At 36.2% G+C, this 18841-nt stretch overlaps 2 protein-coding genes across 3 annotated transcripts in view; one reads left to right on the top strand and one right to left on the bottom strand.

Annotated features, from left to right (window-relative positions):
* The window catches only part of LOC128872082 (flotillin-2), a 150442-nt gene that overhangs the window by 43726 nt on the left and 87875 nt on the right, over positions 1-18841 (top strand). The gene's annotated exons all lie outside the window — the stretch shown is intronic.
* LOC128885236 (glucose dehydrogenase [FAD, quinone]) lies at positions 3315-15371 on the bottom strand. The gene is made up of 4 exons (XM_054139178.1): positions 15036-15371; positions 10315-11663; positions 8928-9108; positions 3315-7445 (listed from the first exon to the last, which is right to left on the bottom strand). Exons 2-4 carry the CDS (start codon positions 10717-10719, stop codon positions 6139-6141), a joined length of 1893 nt encoding a protein of 630 aa, XP_053995153.1. The 5' UTR covers positions 10720-11663; positions 15036-15371; the 3' UTR covers positions 3315-6138.

Below are 18841 nucleotides of genomic sequence, written 5' to 3' on the forward strand. Positions count from 1 at the left end.
ACACTTGGGGCCTACTAGGGACGTTTTTAAAGGACTCTCCATGCCATGAGGTAACTCTTGGATAAAGTAGGCAAAGAATGTACTGTCTTAAAGATAGAAATAGCAAACAGAGTAGGAGGTTCACGAATTAAGGGTCTCCACACAGGTGCAAAAGTAGGATTGTCGACGTTACACTTGGGGCTTACTAAGGACCTTTCCAAGTGACCCTCCGGATCATGGACGTAGCTACCTTGTGGCCATAGTAGGCGAAGAGTAACTTACTTTAAAGATAGAAGTATAAAAAGCAGACAAAATAGGAGGCCTCGTAAATTATGGGCCTCCTCCAAAACTAGGATCGTCAATACTACACTTGAGACCTGCTAAAGACCCTTTTTAAGGGACCTTCCAAGCCATGGGCATAATCTAATCTCAGGTAATAAGAAAGTGATATGACCTTGACACGAAATTTCTGAATTCCACGGAAAATTGTTACGTAATTATTGAATCAGAAAAAAATCAATGTAACAAAGAAACAGTTATGCCAAGGTATAGAGACTCGTTTTTGTTTTTAAAAGAACGTTACTTGAATCATGCCAATCGAGCGCATAGTTCAACAAATCAATTTAACAAAGAAACAGTTATGCTAGGCTATAGCCTGACTACTTTTTTTTTTTTTTTTTTTAAGAGACTGTGACTTGAATCATGCCAGTCGAGCCCATACTTCAAAAAATACAAAACAATAATTTAAAAAAGAAACGGTTATGCCAGGCCATAGAGACTACTTTTTTTAGGAGAATGCGCCTTCAATCATACCAATCGAGCCCATAGTTTTCTCAGATTAGAAAGAAATGTAGATAGAGGAATTTAGGTATGTTCGACCGGATATTGTCTTCGCGCGCGCGAATTAAAAGTCTCCACACGATGTGTCGCAGTCTTTCTCTTTGCTTTCATGGAGTAAGCCAAGAGGCCCCATATTCGACCGTGTACTTTCTCTTGTCTACGCTCGGCGTGCCATTCAGGGCCCCAACCTATCGTGGCTTTTGTGCATCCAAATCGGACGTTTGCACCGCTTCTGCGTACCGGATTGCATTCAAATCACCGCCAACGTTCTCGTCGGTCCCGTTGTACCGACTCAATGTCAGCCACTCGGTATAGGATTAGTTACTCTTTCTGTTCGAAATCAATTTTTGAAAATTATATGTCGCAAAACGAGTGTTTAACTAAGTGTGGTTAAATGATTGGATATGCCTCTGGAAATTATTGTTTGTTTCCCTGGTTTGCTCGGAAAGCAATGTTTATAGTAATTAAAAGAAAGCTGTGGGAATAATACGATATCGTCGTGATGGGGCAAGTTTATTATAATAAGTTGTAAAACTTGAAGTCAATTTAACTAAATCAATTCATCAAAGGAGAAATATTCATTCACTTTCTAAAATCTAAATTTATTTCATTCTTTATGTATAGTTCGAGTATTATATTTATTTCTCGGTCAATATAGTGTTTAAATGTTGAATTTCAGTTTCATGTTTCATTGATCAATGCTTGCGATTGTGAATAATAATATTATAAAAATTGAAATTGTTTCGAGATGAAAATTGTTGCCGAAAAATGAACTCTGGTGAATATTCATCGGCTTTGACTAGCAACTCTTTGAATTTTACACTTTGTGAACAATGATTAGGCAGCGATCTTTATCATCTGAAAGTCTGTGCGTTTAATGCACTGTTTCAATCTTGAGACGTTTCACTTTTACTATTAGAATTACGGTATCCATGGTAATAAAGTACCAGAAGATGAAAACAATTGAATTCATCTTTTTATTAGTATAATGTACATTTTCAGATAGAAATAAAAAGTATTTAATATATAAACTATAATATCTATAAGAGGATTGGTCAAACACCGAAGAAGACTCTGCTTACTTAAAAACAAATTTTGTCTTGAACTAATACAAGCAAAACTTTCAGTCACGTAGACTCCTGACTGCCAATAAGCATTATTTTGACAGACTTTCTCTGTCCAGTTAAAATTGAGCAATTGATGGATAAGTGACGTTTGTCAATTTTATTTTTTTCTGACTCGTTTAGCACAGACTCGCAAATTCCTTTCCAAAAAATCATCGTCGGAAGTACGTAGGAAGGATGCCTTTTCTTTCGCTGATGGTTATCGAAATGTGCGTCATTGATATTAAAGACCATTTCTCTCGGACATTCGCATTCGAAAAGCATTTTTGATATTAAGAGCTGCTCACGTAGCATATATGACATGAGAAAGTCATCTATGTGTGCTAGAAAAGAATGTAGTAATATCATTTACCTTCCAATATGTTCGCGATATATCGATATCAAATTACGAGTCCGCACTTTCTTCTTTTATTTATTTATTTTTTTATAGAACTGGTTTCAGTCTTCCTAGTGGGATGATTTATATTTATTAACAGTATAAAAATATACATAATATAAACGATTTTATAGAAATGGTCATCTGCAGAAAAAAATAATACTATTTATTGTTAATAAGTAAGAAATTTATAATACATGAACAGTAACGTGACAAAATGAAATTAGTTATAATTTTGTATCTCTATATTGTCTAAAGTGTCATACAATTTTTTCTTCGATTAGAAACCTGCTTTATCGGTTAGGAAAGGCGATGGAGCATTTCTAGCTTCCAATACTTTGCTCCTTGAGCTCGCTAGGTATATACGTTTGCGTTCTACTTTTTAAAATGGGAATTAAATTCCATCGTTGAAATTCCAAAGGATAACAGTAATTTATTCAATACTTGGAAATACTTCATAAGAAACTACTAGTTCCGCTAATCTTTTATATGATCATCAGTAAATCTGAAATATTTGTTAATCAATTTATTTTGTATTTTACTCTCGGAAAAAATCTGCCAATCATTTTTGTAATTATTTACATTAGTATATAATATTTAGTCTAAATCAAATACTTCACTTTTCTAAAATTCCAGTGCTTTCAGATATAAGGAAAATAAATGTTCTAATTTTTGTTTACATTTCGTTAAAATTAAAAAAAAAACAGTTTCTTAATACTAATCCACCTAAATTTCATCAAACTGAAGAGTTCCCTTTTTAAAACGTTCCCCGTGAAAGTAAGCGACCACTGAGTTGAGTAATAAATATCTTTTATCGAGCTTTTAATGCACGTCGATAACGTTCGAGAGTAGGGGAGGTTACTCTTAATTTATGCGTCGTCAATTTCGAATACGCGCAAAAGAGCACGTGGCATTTTATCCGTCTGAAAGATTCGAGGTTTCGTATTAACACTAAACGGGTTATGCAATATGTTGCAGGTGAAATGTACTTTCATTCGTTCCAACGAATCAACGCGATGTGTTCAAGGTTGTTTAAAAGGTAGACGAGTAGCCGCGGAATTCGAGTGTTGCATTTGTACAAAATGGTTTCCTGTCATCGTATATTCGAACCCTTCCTTCTATATAAATTATAATGTCTCGTTTGTATTAAGTAAAACGGCAGTTTGTTCATTTTATTAAATAAAATTCAAACAATTTTTGCTTGTAACTGTGTTTATTAACATGGCTGTATTTTTTGTTAATTAACTTAGTATACTTAAATTTGATAACTGTACAGTCTCACTTTTCAAGATATTGGTGGTAGTCAGGATGGAATTCGTACAAAATCGTTTTATTTATGTTTGATTTGGTAATAATTAGTGCATTTCAATAACGATACTAATTATTTACAAAATTAACAGAAACCTATGTTTTGATTAAAAATTAGCCTACCATATATACAGATTTTGTATGAGTAACATTTATACTACGAGTTAGAGGAATAAATATTATTTGGTCACGAGTAGCACGTTTACCTGATACCAGTACCAGTAGAGTAGAATTTTTTCCATTTATTCTAGAATGAGCAAATCATTTTTATTATTTCTAACAAAGTATGCAATTATCGTTACATTACTGAGCGAAAATTATGTATAATATTTATTAAATAAAAACTTGAGTCAATGGAGAAGTCTGAAGTGAATAAAAAATCAATTTTCTTTTCTATTTAGACATTAATTATACATTTGTTATCCCCATAAGTGATTCTACAAATTATTAAACTTCTGTCAATAAAATGATGTAAAAGCTTCTCGCATGTAATGAAATAACATCGCGATTCGATGTTAATTAAGATTACAAGCGAATACGATGATAAATCGAATAATAAATAAATTACGAAAGACATCTTCAATTTTCCTTTCTAATAGTTTCGCTCAGCACCTTTATTTATTTGGCACGTTTAATAGTAATTAAAAATAAATAGGCGATAGCGATGTAGTTTGCCTTATTAATAATTTCACTACACGCAGACGCTTTGTATAAACGGTGACCATTAATTACACCGATTTCGTTCTGGTTTTTCTCGCTAATCGGAATATAGGTCAGCCCTGTGTAAGCCCGCTAGTGTGTAGCAATGTTGCGTATCGATTATGTGGTAAGACGAGAATTTTAAGAGTTTCAAACGAGTTCGTCGCCTGCTTAATCTCCAGGTTTTTCTTTCATCTACCTGCTCAGCAGCGAATGCAATAAACGCGAGACACTTGCAGATTTCCTTCGATTTCGTTGGACAGTATTTTTTGTGCAGCGTTGTCGCACGACCGCAATTTAACTCGTTTGAATGCGAACATAAAACAAATCTCAGTCGATGTTATTATTACCACCGGTTATATAGGCTCACAGCAACGAATCGATCTTTTTCTTCGTAATTCGTTGCGCTTTGTCTAATCTTTCAACAAAGAAATTATTTCTTAGTAGTAGAAATTTAATATCTAATATTAACAACATAAATGTCCAAGAAATAATTCCTCTTTCCACAGATAAAACAAAGTTTAGTTGGAAATTTCATGTTAATACTTTATCTACCAAGAGAGTAGTCAATCAGATGAGACAGATAAGTCACGTAAAACATTAATGTCAGGCTAGATTACCATACACTAATGTATCAATGTTTTTCTAATTTCTAGCTTGTTCCTCCCTGGTAATTAAAATGTTAAGAAACACTCGTCTAGACGAAACAAAGAATTTCCCTTATCCTCGAAAACCATTTCTTCCAGATGATCGTATAACAGTTAACAATACTTCTTAACAATAGAACTATCGAGGTAATCAATTTAATGTCTATACTTCTTTCTAAGGTAGGACACCGCCACAAAAGCTACCGGTAGTTATTGAGAACAAATTTTGAAGCTTTGTATTTTTATGTAATTTTGAATGCTGAACGCTGTGGCATTTTTCGATCTGACTTTTTTTTCCAAAAACGCAAAGAAACTGTTTTGTGAAGAATCGAGTAAATTTAGTTTAGTTTAGTGTGAAGGAGTGTCATTGTACAGGTTGAGCATTACTGTACAATGCGAGCATGGTAAGTGAAGCGTCAGTACGTTTTTAGTAGGTTTTTGACTCTCACTCTAGACGTAACAAGGTGACCTAAGTTATAAGAAAATTTTGTATACACCACGTGTAATTATTCTTTACGTAATTAAACTTAAATATATAAAGAATTACTTATATTAATATCCTATTAATTCAACATGTTTAACCATTTTTTTTTTGTTTACACCATTAAATTCAGCGTTTAGAACTACGTAAAAGTACAAAGTTTCAAAATTTTGTCTCGATAACTACTGTTACCTAGTTTTTGTAGCGGCGCCCTTACTTAAAACTATTGGGCTGTCTGGAAAGTCCATGCCGATTTTTAGTAGGCGGTACAGGTCTGAATATATCGGAATGGCTGAAAACAAATAACATGTGTACATTCCTTAACAGGTGGAAAGTTTGTGGAACAAAATGGTACATATATAATTCAATATATATACATCAAAATTCAAATATGCCTTTGAATTTTTCTTAAAAATAGACATGAACTTTCCGGACAACCCAATCATCAACATCTTCGTTGCAGTATATGATGAAAATTACAGAAATAGAATTGACATGCTCCAGCGCTCTCTATTCTCAAATATGTAACAGTACACACAAATCATGACTCGAACTTGGATAGTTTTAGTGTCGAACATAAAGCCTCTCCTCTAAACTCGCCACCAAGCTGTCCCGTCGCTAGGGCTAAACAACGAACAGACTCGACTCGAACTACGGCCGATTTCTCGGCAAGAATTCAACGTATCAGGAGCCAGCGATCGTGCCGTTGTCCCTCTTCCGTCGCGACAGCCACTGTTTCTTAATCATATCCGCGCCTTTCTCCCCGATCATGATCACGGGCGCGTTGATATTCCCGTTGGTGATCGTAGGCATGATCGAGGCGTCGATCACCCTCAACCCGTCCACTCCGTAAACCCTCAGTTCGGGATCCACCACCGCCATGGGGTCAGTCGGAGGTCCCATTTTCGCTGTGCAGCTCATATGATAAATCGTCATGGTGTACTGTCTAATGGCACATTCCCAGTACTCGTCCGTAAACATCGGCAGGTGTTTGCAATTAGGCAAAGGCTTGTTGTGGAACCTGGCGCCGAAACGCCTCAGGCTACTAGTTTCTCCGTAGGCAATGGCGGCCTTGACGCCCTCGCGCAGAACCCTTACGTCATCGGGGTGAGTTAGGTAGTTATGGTACAGGAGAGGATAATCCAAAGGATTCCTCGATCTCAGCTTAATAAACCCGCGCGACTTGGGCCTGAGCATCATAGGGAACACCCCGAAGACGTCTCGGTTATTAATCTTGCCAAATACTTCGTTGTAGAACTCGTCCGTTAGCCCGTGAGCGTTCTTCACGTGGGTACCTCCGTCGGAGTTGGTCGACGAGGCTGTTAACATGAACTCTATGTCCGGCCAGTCGTCGGATTGGTTCGCGTACTTGGTGGAGATGAACCCAACGGCTTCTAGGCCGACGTTGGAGGTCAGAGGCCCGTCCTCGGTGATGGCGTAGCGTAGGGCTGAATTGATGTTCACCAGGCGGTTCATCACCACGCTGATCTGGGGGTCGATGAGAAATGCGAGGCCACCAACTGCTATGTGGTCCTGCAGGTTCTGACCGACACCTGGCGAGTCGTGGATCACGGAAATCCCCACTTCCTGAAGGTGTTGACGCGGCCCTATTCCTGAGAGCATTAACAGTTGAGGCGAGTTGATGGCGCCTGCGGAAAGGATCACCTCCTTCTTGGCGTAGACGACCTCCTTGCGACCTTCCCTGATGAATTCCACCCCGTAGGCTCTTCTCGTTCGTGGATCTATGAGGATCCGGGTGACGTGGCTCCACAGGGACAAGTGGAAGTTCTTGCGCAACTGAATGGGTCTGATGAATGCCTTCGATGCGCTGCATCGAGCTCCTCTTCTCATCGTGTATTGATAAAACGCGAAGCCGGTCTGCTGCTGCCCGTTCACGTCCACCAGGTCGTAACCCATTTCCTCGGCGGCTTGCAGAAAGGCTACGCCTATTGGCGTGTTGTACGGGGCGTCTTGAACCGTCAGATAGCCTCCTTGAATAAAAGTGAGACAAAAATGGGGTTTAGTTGCACTGGGCAGAGTTGGGTGTGTTCTACTTTCGCGATTCGATAACTGTTCAGTAATAGTTAATTTGAGGCTCATTATAGATTCTGTCAAGAAAGGACCAGGAATCGATCATTTAAAAAGCCCACTTAAAGGGATTGTTGAAATTCTTTTTGTCACTAAATTGGCACTACTGTCCTCTATACTCATGCGAAGTTTGATCGTCACTTGTCATTTAGTTGTGCGTTGTGTAGTAGTGTGTTGTTCCGAGTTGTGCACTCGGAATTCTTGCCACAAGGTGAGACAGTAAACAAAGAATATTATTTAAGCGTTATGCGGCGTTTAAGAGAACGAATTCGTCGAAAAAGACCAGATTTGTGGAAAGAAAACTCATGGATTTTGCATCACGATAACGCACCATCTCACAAGGCTATCATTTTGAACGAATTTCTAACTAAAAACTCAACAAACATTATCGAACAGCCATCTTTTTTTTTGTTTCCAAAAATCAAATTGCCACTTCGAGGCACACGTTTCCATTCGATAGATGACATAAAAGAGAATTCGCGGCGAGTACTAAAGTCGATTCCAAAAAATGCGTTTAAAAAATGTCTTGATGATTGGATTATTCGTTGGCGTAAGTGTATTATTTCGGAAGGGGCCTAGTTTGAAGGCGATACAATAAATTTGGATGAACAATACATATTTTGTGTTTCATTAACCAATTCGGTACTTTTCTGACAGAATGTACTATTATATGTAGTAATTTAGTATCGGTGCAAAAGTACAAGGTATAGTTGAAGGAATCTAAGTAGAATTTTGAGATCATATTCTAATTTTTTTTACAGATGAAACTGTTTCTTCGATATAATAACTAATATTTTGTTTCGCCAATTATAGGTTCATAAATGTAAACTCGATTGTGTCATTGCTGGAATAATCGTAAACGTAATCGCTTTTTCTTTTTTTTTATTGTCATGTGTTTTATCGTGAACCGGTTTGTCGATGTTTGATCCACTTTAGGCGCTGCAACTTGACCTCGTTTCCACGCGCATGTAAGACTTCTTGCTGCACGGAGCCGTTTAAATCTTCACCCAGACGTTTTATTCCCATCATCCGAAATTTTATTAACGAAAAATGAGAATATATTGGCAAAACTCTGTCAATACTGTTTTTCTTTTCTTTTTCTTTTTTTTTGCAGTATTAAGAATGCAGTATTAGTTTCGTTTGAGGTATTTTTTGAGCTTGGAAAGGATTCTTTAAAGAAACCTTTCATTTTTAATTACAAATAAAAATTAGTATTTCATTTATAGGATGAAATATTTCACAATGTACAAGTACAAATTTAACTACTCAATCGAAAGGACATCACAAATAAATAGCTACATGTTAGTTTCATTTGTTAGATGTTATTCGAATAAAATATTGCCTGTTCCTAGCAAACGTTCACGAACATCGAAGAAAATTCTTACCTGTGCTATGGTATTTGTTGCGAGCCAAGTACGGGTTTCGTTGGTCCTCCGATTTTTTGAAGTAAGGCAAGACATCCTCGTAGCCCCAGCCAGTGTTTCCAAAACTCTCCCATTGGTCGAAATCACGTCGATTTCCTCGAATATAAAGCATCGTGTTGAGCACACTCGAACCTCCAAGCACCTGACATTCCATGAATTGTGTTAAAAAAAACCAATTTCGAAAATGATCCATTTTTAGTGTAAATCGAAACTAGTACACATTTAGTTTATGCCAACCAATCACAATGTCTTGAGGTGGTTATCATAGCCAAAACTAAAAAAATTTTTCTCAAAATTTAAATACAAATTTCAATCAAAAACAAAACGTGATTTTACAAAACAAGTATTGAACTTCATATATATAAATTTTTTTTTGTTAACACACAAGTTCACCGATTCAATCTTAATTTGATTTTAATTAATACATCATGGCACTTTAATAGAGTGCATGCTCCGATTTCTCATTGCATTGCTACACGCCTGAATCATTAATGAAATCTATAAAAGGCGACGCGATTTATTTTGGAGCAACGATGGACTTACGAGTATTCCAACGTTTTGCATATAATGTGGCATTTACGTGTTCAGTTTTTCCTCTCATTCGTTTTTCTTTCGAATGAAGCGGATTTCTATTCGAGTGTAATGTGATGCAAATGCATGATAAATTATACGGCGGTCGGTACGAGGCATTAATAGCATTAAAAAGTAAAATGCTAATTGTCTAATATATTTTTCACTGCGAGGTATTTATAACTCAATTTATGAGCATATTATTTGCTTAACGAAAATCTATTATTATTTTCTTAAAAAATTTCGCTATCATTTTCTATATATTTTATAATATTTAACAAATATTAAGGCTTTTAACAAGTTCAGATTTTTTGACAATATTAGAATACAAAAATTATTGGAATAGGGATAAACATTGAAATACATTAACAAGTAATCAAAATATTAGGTTGTCCCAAAAGTTTCTTTCGCTTTATTAATAAGTAATACATGCACAATATTTTATATTTTTTGTTACATTACTGAATTGTGCACGATTCACTTTGCTCCATTACTGTTACAATATGAATATCTATGAAATTAGATTGTCTATTTATAGAAACACGACCACATAAAATAATTGTGTGCAACTCGCGAAGGAAAGTTTCGGGACAACCTAATACTTAATTAAAAATTTAGTAATACCAATATCAAAAATTTACGAAAATATTACTTTATTACAATGTTATTTCACGTAGCCATTTCTTGTCATAACTTTGAATAAAATTGATCTAAGCAGAACATAAGGTACTCCAGTGGAGGTTTACTGGACTCGAAAGTATTAATTAGAAAATTGTACCTTTCCCCTGGTCCAGCAGCATCGTCGATCGACCATCGCCTGACAGGCCGAGTCTTGAGGCTGCGTCCTGTACTTCCAGTCCAGTTTGCTCTTATGCAAATAAAGAGACAATATCGGCACGTCTGTTATCTCCGTCTCATGACCTCCAGCCTCCAGCAGCAACACGGTCCATTCCGGATTTTCCGTCAGCCTGTTTACAATCACGCTTCCAGCCGATCCACCACCTATGACCACGAAATCGTACTCCTTCCTGAGATTCTTCGTCACTTTTGGGTGATTTTCCGGATCCATTAGATCGTAATTGAAGTAGGCGAGCGCCGCTATCAGAATAGGAATAATGGCCATTTTACCCAGAAGAATCGTGGCGCCCTTCACAGCCACCGTGGCGGCAGTCGCCAGTCCCATTTTTCTTTTCTCCGAATTCTATCCAAGTCTCAAGCAATGTTTGAAATCAAAGTTTCAAGACTTTCGTCTCCCTTTCATGTGGTGTTGGGTAAATCGTGCATTCTCGAGAAGTTTCTAGGCAATTTTGCAATTATTTTGTGTCTTGAAATCAAATTGCAAAGACTTCTGTTTCCTTTGCGAAGAGAGTAATGTGAGATAAATTGGGGCTTCAGGTATGGAGTATTTTCGGAGAAAAACGTTCAGAATTTTTAAGCAGCAATGCTCCTTTTTTTTTTTTTTAAATAAAATTTTATAGACTCTTGTTCTCTTTTCATATGGTTCGGAGCGTTTTGGAGTAGAAATTTTTCAAATTTTTAAGCAGCAATTCCTCTGTGCTTTGAAATCAAAATTCAGAATCTTCTGTTCCCTTTTAATCTAGTAAAAAATATTAAAAACTTTTAAGCTACAATTCTCCTTTTTTTCTTAAATATAATTTCAGAGGATTTAGTTTTCTTTTGTGTTGCAAATCGTGTACTTTTCACGTGTCATAGATTGTGCCCTCAAGTCCACAACATTTTCGAAAGCAACCTTAATTGTTCTCTTCGTGGAAGAATTCACAGTTTGGGTAACCGTCTAATGGCCATTGTTAACGACGCGGAAGTTGAAAGTTCGAATGTACGATTTTGATTACGAAATCGACGTTATCTAAACGCATGAGCGGTTTCATGCCGAGATGTGCGTGTCCGTACGGTGGCATCGAGCGAAGTCATTATTACCAGATTCTCTTCGAATTACGATGAGAAACGTATGAACGAATTTCAGTGGCCGCGATGATCTCTGTCTAAGCCATTAAGGGAGGTAAACCTGTTGAATTTGTAAGCCTTCGGTGTTGGAGAGAGTTTAACAAGCTGAAGTTAACCGAGTCAAGTCATCGGGCGCTTTCTTTAATGGTTTCTTGAGGGAACCTGCAACGAGACAGTGAAATCTTTTATAATTCTTGGATGGATCGATTGAACGATACATTTTTTGGTCTGAATTACTAACAATAATCTTTTTTCGATATTTCAATTAAAGAATGTCCCAACTATTGTATCAATTACGTTTGAACAATGTTCTAAATCGATTCATTTATGAATAATCAACATTAGCATATAATTAAAATTTAATAAATGGATGGTAGGTGTAGTTTTTAATACAATGTACAAATTCAGTAGACATTTTCAAGTATTCACAAAAACATACTAAGAATTCTTCGCAACAGTGATTTATCCCATTGCCGAATGAATCATGCGAAATAGTAGCGACACGATGCAAGAGAGTGTCAAATGCCACTAATATTAAAATTTATTTTCCACCTGACGTTTCTTTTTTAATCAGTGTTGAACGCATTTGACATTGAATTCCTGAGGAAATTTCGAAAGGGTTTCTCGTCGGATCAATTACGAAACTTGTTTTTATTTGGACACACAGACATTCATTACGAATTCTGTAATCGACTCTAACCTATCTTCGATCAGATGACTTAGCAGTGATTCTTAACCTTTTTCCTTCAGTCTTCTCGGAATAACGTTTTGAAATATTAGTTAAACCAACGTTTTCCGCTAAGTGGTACCATGTATTAAATTTCTTTGAAAAATTCTGTAATTTGAGAACTTTCGATAAATTTTAATTCGACAATTTGGAGGAGACTCAACCCGCATGAAACTTATAAAATATTGTAACTGAATATCAAGTTATATCAAGTAAATTATTACTCGAAAAATGTATATGTTTGTTTCTAATAAATATTCCAATATGTAAATATGTTTAAGCGTGCAAATTAAATATCGATACTTTTGGATGCAATATACGCAACGAAAATAAATATTCAACATTTCCTCGTGCAAGTTCGCGAATCTCATATTAACACCCACTGCGTAGAACACTGAGCCTCCTTTTTGCACCTGTTACGGCACACGGCTCGACAACATTTGTTGAGTAATGTAGAAACACGTTAAGTGAAATAGAAATGTTTACAGGAATTTCGTTTCTGGAAAGGTGTAGCAATTCAAAGCTGACTAAAAAATTACTAAATATTTTAGCTGTATAATAATAAAATAAAATAAAAACTGGACAAAACCATTCTAGTATAATAGCAAATTTTAATACAGAAAAATGTATCCATAATAAAACTGAAAGAATAAAAATTATCGAGAAATTGAAATATGCTCTCTTTAATGACAACTGTCTAAAGAAAACGCATTTGAAAAAAGAAATTGCAATGAGATGTATACGTAGGAAGAACAAAGTAGAAAGAAAAACAAAACAGGCTCGGCGCGTACGCGTTACAGTGTCAAGGTAACACCCAAGGCAAGCATGATCTAATTATTCAATTATTTCACATCCTCTTGGCCATGATAGCTCAAGAGCCACGAGACAACAAAACGTGAAACTCCCGAACACTGTTTCGCGGTTCCATGTTAAGTAGTCCCATTCACCAACATGAAATTGATCGTTATATCTGCCACACGTTCACAGACTCGATTTACATTTACAACGTACAGCCAGCAACAAGTACATCGCCGAACGATTCGAAGTAATCTCGCGTTTGCATAACTTTCTTTACTGTTTCTCTTTGCGGTGCAGTCCGGTGACATCGCCATTCAAAACGGACATGTCGCCGATCGAACTTCTTTGGACGAAATTGCGACATACTTTCTTTTTTTTTTTTGCGTGTCGCGTCATCTACGATACTCAATTTAGCGCAGTAAAAATTATTTAAACGTGGACCAAAGGGAATTTAGAATTCAAAGGGCTAGACCTTCTGCTTTGTTCGAAAGGCTAAGGGTGTAACGTGGTTGTATTTGAATTGTCGTCGTCTTCGAGGGCATTGTTGATTTTTGAGTTTTAAACTTTCTTCAAAATTTCACTGTACAGTCGTAAATTTCAATGCGTAAAGATTTGTGTTGGCCGCAGAACTGTATGCATGAATGTGTTGCGAAGTGATTTTTTTTATATTCACTTTGTTACGCTAGATTATACGCGAATTTTTAGGATACTGTGTATAATAGACTGTGCATATTCAAGTTAATATAAAATTTTTACTTCTGATGTACCTCATCTAACAGTGTACAAGAATGTCAGTCTAGATTAACATATACCAATGTGAAAAATTCTTTTCTACATAAGAAGAATGAATAGAAAATCAATGAAATGAAACCAATAAAGGATAGTCTACATAAGAAGACTTAATAAAAAATTAATGAAGTAAAATTAATAAAGAATAGTCTACGTATGAAGAATTAATGCAAAATTATTGAAATAAAACTAATGAAGAATTTTCTACATAAGAAAAATTAATAGAAAGTTATTGAAATAAAATCAATAAAGAATTTTCCATATAGAAAATTTTTGTTCACGTTGTAAACTATTCGTAAATACAGTGGGTGTAGAATGTATTCGTACACCGATCAATTTTCCAAAAGACTTTTCTGTGAAATTGTACTTTCTTAACTTCCTTTTTTATAATCAATGATATTTTACATATTCTCGGAAGTCTCTAAGATAGATATAGTCCAAACAACATTTACTAGTTAATATAATTTATGAAATTACCAAAAAAAATGCGAAAAGTGGGTAAAAGTGGGTAGAAGCAATAAGTATTTGTACGATTCTTATGACGAACCATTTACAGCAGAGTTTGTAACGTAAACACATTAGTTTATTGCTCCGTGCGAATACTTATTGCTTCAATATTTCTATCGATTAATTGTTTTTTTCTTGTTAATTTCGCAACTTACATAAATAGCTATTTTTTTTTTTTTTTTGTAATCCATCTATTCTAGAAATTTCCTAGAACATGTAGAATGTCATTGTTTATAAAACAATAAGTTAATAAATTACAATTTTACACAGTTTTTTTGGAAATTGATCGGTGTACGAATACTTTCTACACCCACTGTAGTTAGATGAAGTATGAACGCAATTTTATTACAGGTACTTGATTTTCGTCTTATATTATAAATAGAATCACCCCTTAATCGTCCACGAACGATCGACGCGTATAAACGCGCGATCGATCAGGTGGCCCCGCGCGGTGAACACCAATTACCGTGTTTATATACTCAACGCGTAGAAGAATCTTTCGTACACAACGTCTTGCTCTAAAATTCGTGTACACAAAGCGTCCAAGTATTTACCAGAGGCGAGCCAGTACCCTCTACATGTGTTTCTTCATTGACTCTATAGTGTCTGTACCCTAATACAGCGAACGTCAGGTTTAATAAACACGACAGTCAAAGCACCGTTTCTACGATGTTACATGGTATTTGAATTTTCCATGCGCGACAAAATCGTACCGTGATGATGATTTCCCAACGTTCCCGAAAAGACACCGCACCTGTGGACCACGCTCGATAACCACGTGGATCTAGAGGCCGATCGAGGAGCTCGCGGACGCAGAGAAAGCGAAAGACTGAGTCCTCGAACACTACGTTCTTCGTATAAAGCTTACGGTAGTACCACCACCTTGGCATGCTGAAACGGCTCCCTGTCGTACTTGCATATTTGACCCTCAGAACGCGATCGTGACCAGAGATAGGGGGCATTTTTCATGCCCCGTTCGCATCTTGTTGGCATTTCACTCGTTAGCTGCATTCGTTTTTCTCCCTCGTAGGGTGTGTCGTAAGTCTTAATTTCCGATGAAGTATCTCTGGATGCTTTGTTTATTAAAACTCGTGGTCGGAAGGGCTGTATCTCGAAGAATTGTTTGTTTGGGTGGAGTGACGTAAAGGATTTTGGAAAAGTGTTTGTAGGAGTTTATTTTTTAATCTATTTATTGCAAGAGAATTGGTGGTTAGGACTAAGGTCGAATCTAGAAGCCTCGTTTGCTCGGAATGTGTAAAATATAAAGGGATTTTTGTTAAACTTAATGTGATTCACTTAAGAACAAAATCCTGAAGACCTTTTGGAAAAACTCTTTATAAGAGCATATTTTCGAATTCATTTGTATTAGAGTTAGTGATTAGAATCAGCTTCTTCAAATTTTATTTGTTTAGAAGTGGATTTTCCATAGAGCAAAGTGTGTTTCATTAAAAACCAAAATCCTGAAGTCCAGAATCGAAAAACTATAACGGTATACTTTTCAATCAATTTTCTAAAATCGATAGTTACAACCACGAAAGAATCCAAGATCTCATTTACTTAGGATCAGTAAAGTATAGATGATTTTCCAAAAAACAAGATCCTGAAACCTCTCGTAAAAATATATTTTCGAATCCTTTTATAAGTCTCCGAATCTTCTCACTACGACTTAATCGAAGCGTACACAAAAAGTAATCTCGATTAGAATCCTTTCATAACGTCCCGGGAGTTTCAGTCTAAAGTAGCTAGATCGCTTCGATTCTCTTTTTTCTTTTGGCTCGTTAAAAGCAATTATGAAGCAACGATTCATTTTTTTACCAATTGTTCATTTCGCAAACACTCCCGCTGTGGCTCGGATGTTGAAGGTGATCCTAATTTTCTCTTTCGCTGACGAGTTAAATCCTGACGATCCTGCGGTCGTCGCGGTATACGTGGTCTGGTCCACGAAATCGTTCATTGTCCATCGCGATGGGAGGAAACGAGATTTGCCACGGAATAAGTGGGACAGTAGTGACGGTGCAAAATTTTACGCAAAGCGCAGTGGTATAATCAGTGGCGCATTATACCTTCGTGGACCCCAATACAAGATGAATGTTCTGGGCCTCGTTATAGAAACACGAGAAATACATTTTCACGTTCGGTCCTGTTTTGCTAAATAATTTAGTAAAGTTTTTAGTTCCAAGAATATTGATGATTTAAAGGAACACAAATTCTTCGCCTGATTTTCCAGAAACTGGTTTACAGTCATAACGATATTGCAAATTTTAAAATCGAGTTTGGCATTACGGTATTACCTTCGATGTGTAATAACTCACAGTACTTAATTCATAGTATACGTGTGATTCTCCAATTTCGGCATCGGTATCATCCGGATGCGTATTGAAATGATGATTCAGGGATTTCCATGTTAAGTTTCTCGATTGAGGAGACGAATCATAATAACAAGTTCTCGAAGACATGATTTCGGGGGGACCTCTTTGGTTAGGTTCCCAGATAAAATGTTTTTTTCCGTCTATGAGAAAACTGGAATCGTAGGCAGTTGAATGTAGAGGACAGGACGAGAGTTTGTCTTCGTTTTCGACGTTTATTTATAGATTTAATGGTCTTGAGTGATGAAACACAAAAAACTCTCTTCTCTAGGATGAGTGATTACCGTGTAATGCGAATAAGTGACGCGAAATTGTGCTAATCTGATAGGATTAATTGCGAACTTTGCTTCTAATACATTATGTCTAATTGGCACAGTTTTTATGCAATTTGAGATCGATGAATGTAGGCAATGATTAGTAATTTATATGTAACAGTTAGGTAATTGGGGTAAATGTAAGATAGAAATGTCATGTTTGCAATTGACATAGATTCTAAACGGTACGATAGTGCAAGTTACTAACAGCGTCAATTTTTTGTCTATCATCCTTGCGTTTAAAGATGCTACATTAGATGTCCCAAACATCGACGTAATTATTAAACAATCGTTACTTGCAAAAGTGACTAAAACATTTTGATATCAGTATAACGTTAATGTATCAAGATATATTAATTACAATCTAAAATTTATTACATTTCAAGTGTGTGTATAAAATGACAATACTAATCGTATATCTTTATTCAGAAAAAAGAAATAAACTGAGTAGATGTAAAAAAAAAAAACGTAGGGAATATCTAAAATCTATCACACATCGAGTGTGTGTATAAAATACCAAAAATAATTATGTATCTCTATTGGAGCAAATCATATAAACTATACAAATCAAGATAAGTGTAGAGAATATGTAGAAAAGCAATCGGAGTTGACAATCACGATATAAACATGTAATAAAAAACATTCCATTCGATTCGTATATAACCATCGAGCATATAATTTATTCACACTCCATGCGAATACATTTCATGTTGACATGGACATAAAATTTAAATTCAGCAATTGCGTAACTCAACCATTTTTTTCCATTCGTGTACGTGTCATTGTTTGCTCGAAATTCACGAATTGCAAACTACAATTAGGATTTCGTAGCCACGCGAGACGCTGGCTGCTTTCTCCGTGTCTTCCTATTTGAATATCCCTTGTTCCATCTCCGTCATCGCATTCGCATTACTCACCCGATAGAAAAATTTCACTTTCGCCCAGGCGATTTTGAAACCGTCCGCTCGCGGCTTACCTTTTCACTCCAATTCCATAATATCGCGTCCGCCTGCCGTGGAAACGCGCGTAATTCAAAAAATTGAGTAAGACCCCCTACCAGTGAAAGTCTCCGATCTTAATTTGTTACGTTGGTGCTTATCCAACGCTTATCCAAAGGCCATATATCTATACCGTGCACCAGAAGGGCATCGTTCTTATCTAGATACAAAGGGCCTAGCCGATTAAGATGGTCAAAACTGCCCTCAGAGCTTAGTGGATTATGGGTGTAATAAATGAGTCTTTTTAATAAGTTTGAATTCTACGTTTATTCAAACGGCTCGGAGGTACACGTTTACTGTTCAAAAAACGGACGAGAACTAAACTGAAAAATCAGGCCTACGAGAAAGAGAAATCTAGCGTCCACTTAAAGAAAGAAAATTCTGCCTGCGCTCTGTTTATTACCCTGGCCTTCGACGACAAACAGTCAAGGGTCTTCAGACCTGGTGGTGCCAGTCCGATACTCTAACTTACAGAGAAAAGGGCAGTGTCTCTCAACGCTGGATTCATTTTTGTTGAAGTCAAATTATATGTTTATAATTCAACAGAGCTTTTTCAATAGCTCTTGAATCATTCGAAAGCTGACCAAGAAAAACCCTTCTGAGTAAAATTTTAACCCTCTAGCTTGCCCGTGAGGGTAGTTACAGGATAAAATAGATTTTACGCTTTCCGGCGCATTTTCCGGTCTCAAATGCGTTCTAAAATTCTGAAAAAAATCTGACATATTTCGGATCCTAAGGCGCATTTTTGAGAATTTTTTCAGATTTTTTGGTTGCAAACTGTGGTCAAAAACATCGGAAAAACATTTTTTTCTCAAAAATATGAAGACATGCAATTCTACTG

This window comes from Hylaeus volcanicus, chromosome 1 (genome assembly GCF_026283585.1).
Source record: "Hylaeus volcanicus isolate JK05 chromosome 1, UHH_iyHylVolc1.0_haploid, whole genome shotgun sequence".
NCBI lineage: Eukaryota > Metazoa > Arthropoda > Insecta > Hymenoptera > Colletidae > Hylaeus > Hylaeus volcanicus.